General features: G+C 46.9%; 1 protein-coding gene across 2 annotated transcripts in view; it reads left to right on the top strand.

The window, feature by feature from the left end:
- The window catches only part of OTP (orthopedia homeobox), a 32,479-nt gene extending 19,001 nt beyond the window's left edge, over positions 1 to 13,478 (top strand). The window contains exons 1-3 of one of the 2 annotated variants that reach the window (XM_084800678.1): positions 4,047 to 4,178; positions 5,494 to 5,903; positions 11,453 to 13,478. In XM_084800678.1, the coding sequence (XP_084656804.1) occupies positions 4,142 to 4,178; positions 5,494 to 5,903; positions 11,453 to 11,983 (978 nt within the window). In that variant the 5' untranslated portion in view covers positions 4,047 to 4,141 and the 3' untranslated portion in view covers positions 11,984 to 13,478. Of the gene's footprint in view, positions 1 to 4,046; positions 4,179 to 5,493; positions 5,904 to 11,452 lie in introns of those variants that run through there. The other variant, XM_084800679.1, reaches the window with a different exon arrangement.
- The last annotated feature ends 127 nt before the right edge of the window (positions 13,479 to 13,605 follow it).

The raw sequence follows: 13,605 nt of genomic DNA, 5'->3' as shown, positions 1-13,605 counted from the left end.
CAGCCCACTGTCTGCACAGAAAAGAGCCGTTTACAAACAACGCAAGCAACTAAAAGTTGCATTTAATAAACACCCGAGATTTCTATAAGTGGAAAAAGCAATTAGAGCTCTGGGCACACTACCCAATTCTTCCTGGAGCACCCTCTATATATTTTTATTCTCCCTGTCTCTATCAGTACAAAGGATTTGCAATGAAAGCAGAAACACAATTAGAGAGAAAAATCAGAATTTTAAACTTAATCTGCATAAATCCATCGTTGGGCTCGTTGCCTGGTCTCCTCATCCCCTACCGTCCAACCTATTCCAGTCACAGTTTATTTTTAACTCTTGTTCCAAAATTGGATGGCAAAACATAGCAATGGCATTTTTTTTTTTGTTTTGTAGAGCGGGTGTACTTGTAATTTACATAGCTACAAGATTTTTTTTTTTTTAAACAAACACCCCTCTCCCTAAGTTGACTTCTCACAGAGCTACCAAGTTCTGCCTAGTCTGGGGTTCCTGCCAACGGAGCCAGGAGCCGGTTCCCAGGCCTTAAAGGCTCTTTGTGTTTTCTTTAAAAGGGAGGGGTGGGGTAGGAAGAAGAAGAAAAAAGATTTCCCTGTGCATCGTCCCTTGGCAGGCTCTTGTACAAAATTCAATCTCTATTTTTTATGAGAAGTAAACTGTCTAAATAAATTTTATTAGGGGCAACCAATATATTTTCTGGTAGTTCCCTTTGTTCCACTTCTACGTGTGTGTAACAATCTAAAACCTATTTATTGAGGAAAAATCACTGGATCCGTCATAGAAAATCCTTTTACTTTGCTTTGAAGTGATTTCTGAAGACATTCTTGTCATTCCGAAGATTTGGGGGCCATTGCGATAAAGCCTCGCCTTGTTAGGGACTTCAGTTCCCATGATCATGTGGGAAATGCTTTGAATTATCAACAGCAATGGGCCTGACCGGCACTTTCCCGGCTGCCCCAGGAACGTGGGAAGATGACGGCGAATAAAACTCTGGTAAATACATCTCAGGCGCTGCCCAGGTGGATTCAGACATTGGCCAAACCGAGTTGCAGAGCGAGAACAGGGAGTGGGGGCGAGCATTCACGTCCAGACTCCGTGGTTCCCTGCCACGCCTGCTGGCTGCCAGCTCTCGGCTCCAGTTTACTCCCTCTCCACCTCGACGCCCCCAACCTGCCCCGTCACCCCCTCCCATCTCAGTTTTCCCTTTTTTCTTTTTTCCTCTTTCCTCTCTCCCTCCCCTCTCTGAGGTGCTTATGCTCTGAAGTCTTGGAAGAAATGATTTAGTTTGTTTATACTGCTATAAAAATCAAGACCAATAGAAAAGTCATAAAATGAAGCGGGCTATCAATCACGGCGCAACATTGTTATTCAGTGGTTACTAACAGAGATGGATAATCCTTTGATTTTTGTCCCATTGTTATTACTCTGATGTGTCTTCACATTAACTATTACACATTTATTTATCGACCTGAAAGATACAGCAAAACAGAATATACGAGCGAGTGCGTGTGAGAGGACGCCAGGCACCGAGGGCTGAAAATCCAAGGCTTCTGTGAGACCCGGCCACCAGCGCTTGTGAGCACACACTTGTAGGCTTGCAGCGGGTTCTCTTCTTAGGTGTCCTCTCATATCTCTCACTTAAGCAGCCTGGTCACCACAGGAACGGACTCCACAGACTCATTCTTCTACGCTAGCAGGGTACCGGTACCCCGCCCTTCTGGTTTCTTTTTTAGCCACTTGACCATATGTCTGCCGGGCACGCAGACCTGCAATAGCCAGAAAGCCCACCCTGATGGTTCGAAACCCTGGGCCAGTCTCAGGTGCGTGCTCTTTTGGGCTCAAGTCCAGAGCCCACGTCTTCGCCTTGGGCGGCTGAATTGTCTGCTCCGGTGGCGCGCCCACGCTTGGGTTGTCAAATTTGGGCGTTTTGTACAGAAAAAAATATCAAGCTGCTGTCAGAGGGACTAGGTTTGCTTTAGGGCTTGGACTTTCCCTCTCAGGCAAAACGTTTCTGGATAGGGAACGGGCCGTCTGCCGAAAGCCCCCAAAGCTCCCAAGCGTGGGCTCCGCCTAGAGTGCACCCCGGTCTTCTTCAGCCACTGCACTGAGCTCCTGCTAGGCCGCGTGGTGCCCGCAGCAGCGGCCACTGCAGCCCCTCCAGGCCCGAAGCTTCCGAGTGAGCGGTCTCCAGCCCTCCGAGGCACCGACCTAAGAGAGGCCCTGCACTCACAAGTGTGTGAGCACCAGTGCAGACGCACGCACCCTTACGTGTGTGCATGGCAGGACTTTGAAAAGAGCCGAGGAAAGGAAGGAGGAAACAAAACTGCACCAGAGTTGCTTCGCTGCCTCCTTTGTCTCCTTGCTCTTCCCTGTCACACACACAGTAAAGCATACACACACACACACACACACACACACACACACACACACCCTCGCATCTGCTCTCGAGCAGCATTTTCAATGTTTTGTGTAAGTCAATTGGACGACGAACAAAAAAAGCCATTTGTTCGGTATTATTTAAAACAGACTTCAGAGGGCCACCCTTTTGTGGAAGCTTTATTTGCACTAAATGAATAATCTTAATTGCATCACTCTCGAATTAAAAATCAATGTTAATCAAGTTGGGAGTAGTAAGTATCAGTTTTCATTTTGCCTTGGGTAGAGGGCATTTTTCTTGTGTTGCAAATAAAAATACAAGTCAAATAACTTTAAAGGGGCATCATGTTCTGCTGCAAATACAATTGAAACGGATTGTTTGGGAGCAGATCAGAAACGGTACAGAATTTTGCACTTAATTTCCTCAGTTATCATTTACAATAAGAACCTCTGGGCTTGACAGCCAAGTCTAAACAGTAGTAAATTAGTACAAATTTATACTGATTTTACTCTAATAATCGTAATAAAAGCTTATAGATTTGGCACTAATTACATAAATGCCTAATGATCTTGAAAATTACTCTGGTTAGAAATATATTACTAATCTAAACTTTGTTGTTGGCTGGCTCTGAAAAATCAGAACATTAGAAATGGTTCGCTTCACGTGTGCAAAAGCACTTTAAATTGTTCAAGTAGTTTAACATATCCAAGAGGACAATAAAGAGCGCTTAACTTTATTTACTGCCTTAAGTGGCTTTGGTAGCCTATCTGAACTTACAAACTTTGACCTAAAGGACAGGTTAGGAGCCGGGGTGAGAGCTTAGGCTCATAGGGCAGGGGGTCCAGGAACGCAGCTACTGGAGTTCTGGAAGAGGGCACACTTCGTGAGGCCTCCCCCTCCCCCAAAGCGGACCGCAGACCTTGGCAGAGTAGGGGGAGTCAACTTCCTCTTTACTCTCTAGGCTGCTGTTGGGAATGGGGCTCAGTTGGCCCCAGGTCCCCGGCAAGGAGTCTGGATCCCTAGTGAAGCCTGTAGAACAGTGGCAAAAATTAGAGTCGCTTTAGAGGCGCTTGCTTGCCCGCCTGGTGAGCCAGGCTTTGACTACAGCGGTCCAGTGTTGCCTAGCTGGTGTGGGCGCGGGGATGGGGGGTGTTTGCGGAGAGGGGGTGTGGGGGGAGGTTGGACTCTCAGGTCATGCGGAGGTCATGCCATGCCGTGGAGTCTGTACTGCTCCTGGTCCAGGGACATCCTAGGTCTGAAACACCGAGCTGCGCCGGTGAAGCGAGCAAGGCAGGACAAGGGAAGGGAAGGTGTGCCTGGAGAAAAATCTCAGGGAAGAGCTGACCGAGGCTAGGCCCAGAGGCCCAGGGCGAGGCCAAGGTGGCGGCTGCTGCTTTAGCGGCTGCTGGAGGCTGGAGCTGCCTGGGCTGCGGCCGCCGCCTCCTCCCGGCAGGCGCAGGCGGGCGGGCGGGCGGGCGGAGTGGGGGACTCTCCGGGCGCTGACATTTGCAGGCTGCCCTCCTGATTGGTCCCCTCGCCGAGCTGCTCACGGGTTCATTCAACTGTTAAGCACCTCCCCGTCTCTCTAAAGGACATTATAATGCAAGAAGCCCCCTTTTTAACCACAAACCGAATTTTCTTTCATTTAGGTGATCTATATATATCTATATCGTATAGCTTATAGCTTATATCTATTTTAAATAACTTAAAGCCGCTAAAATTTGGGGGGGAACAGCTTTCGCCCTGGAGCGGTGCGCGATGCTGTCTCACGCCGACCTCCTGGACGCCAGGCTAGGTGAGTGAGCGCCTCTCACCCCGGCAGCCTGGAGAAGCCGGGGCAGGAAATTGTCAATTTGTTCCTTATTTTACCTTAATGCGCCCTAAATGGACTAATTTCTTTAAAAGTAATTGTGCTGTATTAAAGTTTAATTTGATTTAACATCGTCTTTTAAAAAAAATCTATGGAATATGTAGATCCCAAAACAAAAAGGAGTTGGGAATGCTGACACTTTTTGTTTTTTTTTTCCCTTCCTCTCTTCCCTTTATTATTGTTATTTTTGAAAGGCATTCTAGCCCGTGATAATTTGTTTGGAGGTGTTTCTCTCTTTTTCCGCTCTTGTTTGTTTTGATTCGGAATTTCCTTCCCCCTCCCCCTCCCCCTTTTTCTTTCTCTCTACCACCACTTCCTTCTCTAAATGTGCTTAAATTTGTTTTCTTAAAAAAACAAACAAACAACTATTTGGCGTGAAGGAGAGGCGGATGTATGAAGGTGGATTTGCTAAAAGTGCTTGTTGAGAAGAAAGACCAACTCCTCCTCTCTAAGAGGCACTCAGTGTTGCCAGTGCCGGGAGGGACGAACTGTTTATTTCTCGGGAGAGAAAAGTTGAATTTTCTAAAGTTTGATTCACTGCTATGGCTATAGAGTTTACTCGAGTTTCTTTCAAGCTTTCTGGGTTACCGGGTTCTGGGTTTCCGGCTTGGGAAGCTTTGGTGATGGATGTGACTCCATTTCCTAAAACACTTTCTCTGATTTGAGGGGGGGAGGCGGAGCTGATTTGGGTTTATTTTTGAGGGGTGGAAGGCTTGGAGACATATTCATCTTCAGAGGGAGTCTTTTTAGCGCCTATGCTCAGGTGGAGCAGACTCCGTGGACTCTCGCTTGGTTTCTTTCTCTCCCTCATCCCCCATCTAAGAATTTGCTCAAGGTTTCCTGGGACATCGGGGTACAGTTAATGAAAGGACTCGGACATGTTTTATCGCCAGGCCTGGGAATGATTTTGTGTGTATGTGTGAGAGAGAGAGAGAGAGAGAGAGAGAGAGAGAGAGAGAGAGAGAGAGAGAGAGAGAGAGAGAGAGAGAGGAGAGAGAGAAAGCGAGACGCGAACCACCAGAGCGGCTGTGGAGAGAAAGGGAGGGCCAGGAGATGTCATTTCAACTTGGCTGTCCAAATCCGGGGAAACCCGGCTGAGGACCAGGCAGTTTCCGCTGCTGGGCGAGCGTGGGCGTAGAAGGAGCGGTGGTGGGGCGGAGAGGAGAATCCTTCAGGGAAGGCAGCAGCAGCTCCCGACAGCGCCAGGAAAGTACTGACCGAGATCCCCTTCCTTCCTCAGGTATGAAAGATGCCGCCGAGCTTCTGGGCCACCGGGAGGCGGTGAAGTGTAGGCTGGGCGTGGGGGGCTCTGACCCTGGGGGCCATCCGGGGGACCTGGCGCCCAACTCGGACCCAGTCGAAGGAACCACTCTGCTGCCCGGAGAGGACATCACCACAGTGGGCTCTACTCCTGCTTCGCTGGCGGTGAGCGCCAAAGACCCAGACAAGCAGTCGGGACCCCAGGGCGGCCCCAACCCCAGCCAAGCCGGCCAGCAGCAGGGCCAACAGAAACAGAAGCGCCACCGGACACGCTTCACCCCGGCGCAGCTCAACGAGTTGGAGAGGAGCTTCGCCAAGACTCACTACCCCGACATCTTCATGCGTGAGGAGCTGGCGCTGCGTATCGGGCTGACCGAGTCGCGAGTGCAGGTACACCGGGCTTGGGCTCTGGGGGCGGAAGGCAAGGAGGGGTGCTGCTGGGATCCCGGGTTGCTCGCCTGGTCGCTACTGCGTTCCTGGGTTGGGTGAGCTCCTTCCAAACGTTGGCTTGGGCGATCGACAGGCCCCAGTGGCCGGGCGCCATTGTAGCCACATCCCTCGCCCCGAAACGCCTCAAAAGCGAGCCCGGCATTATAGGGCTCCTCCAGGGAAGGGAACCTCCGTGTCTCCCCAGCAGCTAAGTCCAGTGCGCACCTTGCCCTAAGCTCTCACTATTGACAAGTGTTTCATTACCATGTAATGAGTTTCTACTACGAATTTGGATAAATGAGGAAAATGTCACAGTAATACCGAAAACAGGAACGAGAGGAGTTGCGGTGCCATCAATGGGTGCCTTAAAAGAGGGTTGGTATACTCAAACTTCCAGACAGGGCTTAATTATCTTAAACATCACCCGCTCTCATCGTTCAGGCAACATACCCTCAGTTTGGGGTTATTTTTTTGTTATTGTCGTTTTGTGTTTTGTTTGGTTGTTTTTTGTTTTGGCTCAGGTGGTCAATCAGTACCTGGGACCGGCCGAAAATACTACACCACCTATGAACTGAGTTTTTAATTTTAATAAAATAATTAGGATTCTCCTAAGGTAGAGATGAACACTGTCTGTTGTAGCTATCCGGCCCAAAGAAGGAACTTTTTAGGCCAGAAAGGTTAACCTGTAATGGAGGAAATCGGTATTGTTTCCATATTTTTATCCAACCACCCTCCAAGTTGTAATTATATGGAATCTAGAAAATGTCACTCGTATCTCTTCTGAAAATTGGGAGAGAAAAATATAAGATGAATGAACCCCAAATTTCTTCTTTCTTTTTAAAAGACTGACAACGCACATACTATTATTTCCTAGGCGCGCCTGGGCGAAGCCTCGCATAACCTCGCGCTGTCCACGGTGCTGAAACAATCTCGTCCACACTTTAGACTTCCTAAGTTGACTAATTTGTTAAACCAATGCTACCTGATATTGCGAATTAACTTTAAGAACTCCAGTTCTTTTACATTTAGTTGTCCAAGAGATCAGAATTGTTTCCATTTGGCATTTTGTAGATCACCTTAACGGAAATACATACTTTTGTTCTATTAAGAAATGAATATCCCAGGGACTTAAAGTGGCCAAATTAATAGATAAATATTCACAACGATCAATATTTTCATTGAACATAAATCTGGGTATTTGTTAATGAACTCTGAAAGGCTCAAACAATGGGGCAAAGACATTGCACACAAGAAGAGTACTAATTAAATTGTTCAGGCATATTAATGTTCTTTAAATCTTCACCTCTCACTTCTTTCTAAGTGTGGGTTCAAACTGTCATAGGAATAGACAATCCCAGCACATGCCAATGACAATACTTGATTGTAGTCTCAATATCGGAGAATCAAAGCTCACAAATTTACTTTTTGCTCTCAGGAGAAATCCTTGCTATTAATTTTTGTTTTAAAGAGTGCAGTGCTGTGTCTTAACCTAGACATATTGGTAATTAGTTCAAATTAAAATAAAACTTAGAATCACAAATAAAATATAATTGGACGGCTGATTTTATGAAAAAAGAAAATGAGGCCTATTAAACTTTATTAGGTCTTCCAAAGGTTAATGGCAGTGATTCTTTTAATAGAAAAAGTTATAAATGAAATAAAATATAAACTGTGTGGTAGTTATTTTCAAAAAGTACACAAACGAATATGCAAGAAGAAAGAGACAAAGTATGCTAATTGTCCTAGTATAATGTTCAACCAAAGATAATAGCTTGAGCCTACTGATAGAAACAATTTAATAGAATGGCAATTTCAATATTTTTTAAAAATAATGTTTCATAGTTTAAAAAGTAATCAGATCAACATAACCTTCTTAATTAACATTTCAAAATGATTAACATTATGTAATGTAATGCAAAAATAATTTATGGGAAATGTATTTACTTCATGATTCACTGTACCATTGCTCCTTGACCAAATTCAAATTAAATAGTAATTGGTTTACATTCTTATATGATGAGTGCTTCACAGTTTTCTTTATAGTTAACAGATGGCCACACATTCTTTCTAGTATGTGGGCCACTGCACTGATTAAAAAATTATCTAAACATTTAACTTATTTCTATTACATGTTTTCAAAGATGCTTTTTATTTAAGACTGAATTATCTAGGATAGTTATTTTTTTTGTCTTTATCTAGACCATATTGCACTTTGAAGTATTTACTAATGCACCTCTACACTCAAGGAGGCAAATTCATGTATAGTATTGCTCCCCTTCTCTGGCTAGTGTAATAAAAACCATTCCTTTTATAGCATGCCATTATTAGAAACCAATTTCAGAATTATTTATAACCTGGAATGGCTTATTAAGCAGCAATGCGAGAATCATGCAAATTACGCGATCAAATGCAATATAATAAGCATAATCATTAGTCTCGAGCACGGATTAATTAACTTTCAATATTTTATTTACATAAAAACCAAATCAGTGAAATAACTTCTGCACAGTCAGGCTTGCCTTTCAATATTTTATACGAACAAAAATAATGTGCTGTAATTCCATTGACCGTGTCCCCTAGAATGGCCCTGTCACCTGCCACATCTTAATAGGGGGACAAGCTGAGAGTATTTTCTAGTTTTCTAATGGAATGAGAAATTGCATTTTCTTCCTCTCCCAGCACTATTAAAGTGTAATGAATTCGGCCCAGAGTTCACGGCTGGCTGATCGAAATGAACCTGGGATCCAGGCTTTAATACAGCTCCCCAGATTTCCTCCTGTATCTTCACATTAATCATTTGCTGGATTCCAATGAGGTCTTCATAAAGCATTTGCTTCAAGTGTGTGTGTGTGGGGGGGGGTATTCTTTCTTTCTCCCCCTCTTTCTCTATTCCTGAGCCATTTATAGCTGAGGAATTAAACGGGCTATATATTTTAAAATACATTTACAGTATGTCTATATTACTGTAACAGCAGATATCATGAAAGTGGAGTTTTAGATTCTAACCTCCATTAGATTCTCACTGTTGTATTAAGCATTTTTGTGAGGAGAGCTGCATTTCCAACTGAGTACAAAGTTGGGTCTCTGGCTGTGGTTAATATATTTCCTGGAGCTGTCATCTGTGCATCCCAAAATTCTCCCTTAGGTTTTGTCTGCATTTTAACCCGTCATGCTCTAGTTTTCAAGTGGAAATATTCACATTTTAAAAACATATGCATCATAGCTTGGGATGGAGGTGTTCAGATTCCATGCAGATTTTCCCCCCTTGAATCTTAGTAAACCATGAAACATTAAAAAAAATTTGTAGCTATCATTTGACTACTAACCCTCAAACATAATTGAGCATGATTTTTCGATTATTCCTCTAATATTTTGTTCTTCAACAGTGGCTCTTTTCCTTATATGAAAAGCAGAGTTTGGGTTCATTAGGTTTTCTTTTCTTTTCTTTTTATTTATTTATATATATTTTTTGGTTTTGGTTTTTTTTTTTTTTTGCAGCAATATTTGCTCTAGAAATTCTGCTGAGCAGTTTAACATTGTTTTCTTTCTTTTGCTTCTTTCTTCACCCTTCTCCCAACTTACAACCTCTAAAACACCGACCTTTTAGGATTCACTAGGCCTTGGGAGTGTTAGGAATTGGTCTTGACTCTCCCTTTCAAAATGTTCCTAGGAAGCCGCAAGTTTTGGACACAGACAAGTCTCAGTCAAGGGCGCCTTCTTGTCCAGCTTCCCAGACTAATGCTGGATAGGTTCTGCCATGGGTCTTTGGGACATTAGGTCTCCTCCTTTCTTTCCACCTAAGGCCAAAGGCTGCTAACAGCTCAATCCAGCCGCATTGATCCTGTCATCACCATCAAAGGCGCAGCAGCCTCATTAATCCCTGTGCTACCAGCCCACGAGCTGAGGCTAAGGGATGTAGCATACTTACCCATCATCAGTGCAGGGTTAAACAGTAATGTGGAAAATGGTGTACAAACCAGAGAAAGATAAAGTGGTGGGCGAAGTCCCAGGTAAAACAAGAGCACACTGGTGCACTCAGATGGAATTCTAGACTGCAAAGCTACTCATACCAGTAAGCAAAGAGTATGCTTGCTTGCACAGCTATAAATTTTTGGTTTACCAAGAATGAAGGCTAATGTATCCATATCCCTGACACTTCAGCTTGCAAAGCAAACACTACATAAATTGGATTACCAGATAAATCACATTTGGGGCCACACATTCGGAGAGCAGGTTATGCCGGCTAAATTCTAAGAGGAAAACTAGTCAACATCTGATCTGTATGTGGCACCACATTATATTAGCACCAGCTAACGAGATTTTTAAATGGAAGGTCTGCCTACCAAGCATACTGAGTAGCCCCCTCCCCGTAAAGATAAAATTCAAATACGTGGAGATGAGAAATTATCCAAGTCAGATAGGTTGTCTATTATCATTCAGAGAAAATTTTACTCTGTGAATTTCGCTTTTGTAGTCACATTGCCTGATGGGCTCTGAAATTCCCAGTCCATAACTAGGAAACAGAAACTAGGAGACTTGTTTGAGGTATATTTTATTAAAACAGTTCTCCCTGAAAAAAGGCAGACAGACAGACAGACAGAAACATCCATTGTCCCAGTAAATTTCAATTTGCGCCGTGACCAGCGTGAGTTTTAACGTTGAGCTCCTTTCCTTCCCATTGGTCAGAAAATTTGCTTTAGTTTCTAAGAGTCGTGCTGGAGTGTGTGCAGCTTGCAGGTATTAGAGGACATGCTGTTACGGGTCTGAAGTAAGTTACTGGAAGGCGTAGATCGAAGGCCCAGGGCTTCAGCCAAGTTCCAACACATGCCAAGACGTCAGGCGAACACACAGACAAAGGTGCCTTCTGGGTGTTTGCGGAATGGTATGGAGAGGAGCTTTGTGGCAGGTGTACAGAGCACTGAGGGAGGAATCAGAAATCAAGGTGGCAACCAAATAACACCGCAGCTCAGTGGCTCACTTTGCCACACGGGTCACTATATTAACCTCTCTGCTCTGTCAACCGTGATGCTAGGGGTTTCCTTTGTCTTTCGATTTTGAGACTGTTTATGTCATTCGTGGCCTTTCATCAATTTCCAAATTTCCAGTGTTTCTGAAAATTCTATACCCCATCAGTGCTATAAGACATGCCATTAAGCCACATGGGTACTCATGTTTATCTTCATTTGTACACCTGTGGGTCGAGCCTTGACACATGCCTGCCTGCAGACTTATGCCAGAGTGTAGGGGGTTGTGCACGTTGCACACGGTGGGACGTGCGGTGCTGTTTGCTCGGTGCGTTCCGAGCGCACCGAGCCTTGAGAGCGCTGGAGTCCGCGCACGGTAGCGGCAAAGGGGCGTCGGAGAACCCCGAGCTCGCTCCGGACCAGGGGGTGGGGGGAGGCGTGTCGAGCCCGGAGCACCTGTTCAGCCTGGGCCTGAGTGGCAGTGTGAGGCTCCGACTCAGGTCGCTAACCTCGCGGGGTCTTGTCTCCCCATCCCGCCCGCTGCAGGTCTGGTTCCAGAATCGCCGCGCCAAGTGGAAGAAGCGCAAGAAGACCACCAACGTGTTCCGCGCGCCCGGCACGCTGCTGCCCACGCCGGGCCTGCCCCAGTTCCCGTCGGCCGCCGCCGCTGCCGCCGCCGCCATGGGCGACAGTCTGTGCTCTTTCCACGCCAACGACACCCGCTGGGCGGCGGCTGCCATGCCCGGCGTGTCCCAGCTGCCTCTGCCGCCCGCGCTCGGCCGCCAGCAGGCCATGGCTCAGTCGCTGTCCCAGTGCAGCTTGGCTGCGGGGCCGCCGCCCAACTCCATGGGCTTGTCCAACAGCCTGGCGGGCTCCAACGGCGCGGGGCTGCAGTCGCACCTCTACCAGCCCGCCTTCCCCGGCATGGTGCCCGCCTCCCTTCCCGGCCCCAGCAACGTCTCCGGCTCGCCCCAGCTCTGCAGCTCTCCGGACAGCAGCGACGTGTGGCGGGGCACGAGCATCGCCTCCCTGCGCCGCAAGGCGCTCGAGCACACAGTCTCCATGAGCTTCACCTAATGCCGCCGCGCGCTGCCCGCTCCGCCGGGGCGCCGCCTCCCCTACCCCAGACCCCCGGCCGCGCTCGCCGGGCTCCTAGTTCCTCCGCCCTGTGTCCCCGGTCCTCCCCTTGCCCCAGCGAGGCCGCCTCCCAAGTTCCGCCCCGTCCCCACCCCCGCTCCCGCCCGGCTCCCCTCGCCTCGCGCTGCCCGCTCGCCTAGGTCGTGCTCGTGCCCTCCTCCTGGCCTCTGCCTGGCGGCGACCCCGGCCATACTTTGGTCACTACCCTTCTCCCCGATGACCCTGCCTCGCCCGCGCCTCCCTTCGGGCTCCTTCTCTCCCGGAGCCTCAAACCCCTGCTCCCGCGCCCGGCAGAAAGCATCCTTCCCGCCATTTTACTTACCAGGGAGTCGACTCAGGATCTGAAATCAGACACCAATGGACTGGTTTGTGGGCAGAAACACACACACACACACACACACACACACACACACACACACACACACACACACACACACTGCCACCATAGCTCACGCTCAGACACTACACGCGCGCGCGCATACACACACACACAAACACGCACACAGTGCATCTTGGTCACACACGGACGTGTTCAAGGTACAGCACAATGTTAGGGATTTTTGTCTTAAAGGTGGATTAAGCATCTGCTACCAACCGCCTCATCGGAGGGCCCAGCTGATGTAATTTGATTTAGCCCTGTATTCTTTCTCCGAACTCCTCTCTTTCTTTCCCGGACCACCACACTACCCTGTCTATCCAGTCACTACTGACTTGCAAAAGACCGCTTTCCTTATAGCTCGTTTTATTATTTTTTATTTTTCTTAAGCACAACTGTGTGAGGGTATGGAAGGGAAGGCTTCTCAGGAGGACCACACCAGCGGATTGGGTGGCAGGTGCAGACTGAAATACTTGTGTGACGAAGAGGTGGTCTTTCCCATTTTGATAGGCCTTTATAGGAAGAACAAAATACACATGGAAGGATTTTTTTTTTCCTTTTTGTAAAAGCAAAAGCCACGTCTCTTTTTTTCTAGATCCTTCAGGACTGGTGTTCGTTTGCTTCCTTTTTTCTGTTTTTCTCTTTTCGCTGCTCTGTGCCCTTGGTTGTTTTGTGGTCGTCCTGGCGCGTCCTTCGTGCCCCCTTCGGCCTCTTGCTGGCCGCGGGTGGGTGCAGGCAGACATCTACAACCCTGCAACTTTGTACAGAGAAACACAATCAGCTCTTTCTGCATGTGCTGGTCAAATCCAAACCCAGAGAACAGAAGCGCTTTCTAAGAATGAACAAACACGTGAAATAGGATGTTTTGTGTAGATAAAGCATTCTTGTTACATACTGGTCAATTTGTGATATGTTTTAACTTATTGTCTGTGCTTATTTACGGAATTTGGTTTTCTTAATAAATGTTTGAGCTAATATAAAGCTTATTATTTGACTTTTCCGGACAAGTTTATATCAAGTTAAATGTAAATGGATAAAATAAAATCATTTTCAGTATGTGATACAGACCATGATGGGTTTTGACTGGCAGGAGGGGGGGGTTTCTCAGAGGGGCCGGGAGAGGGCTAGTCTCAAGTTGGATTTACTTTCTGGGCAGCACTGTGACGCTTCCATCGCAAGGCTAACT

This window comes from Acomys minous, assembly GCF_964271855.1.
Source record: "Acomys minous genome assembly, chromosome: 11".
Taxonomy (NCBI): domain Eukaryota; kingdom Metazoa; phylum Chordata; class Mammalia; order Rodentia; family Muridae; genus Acomys; species Acomys minous.
The sequence above is the reverse complement of the archived record's forward strand: the minus strand, read 5'-3'. Positions and strand labels throughout refer to the sequence as shown.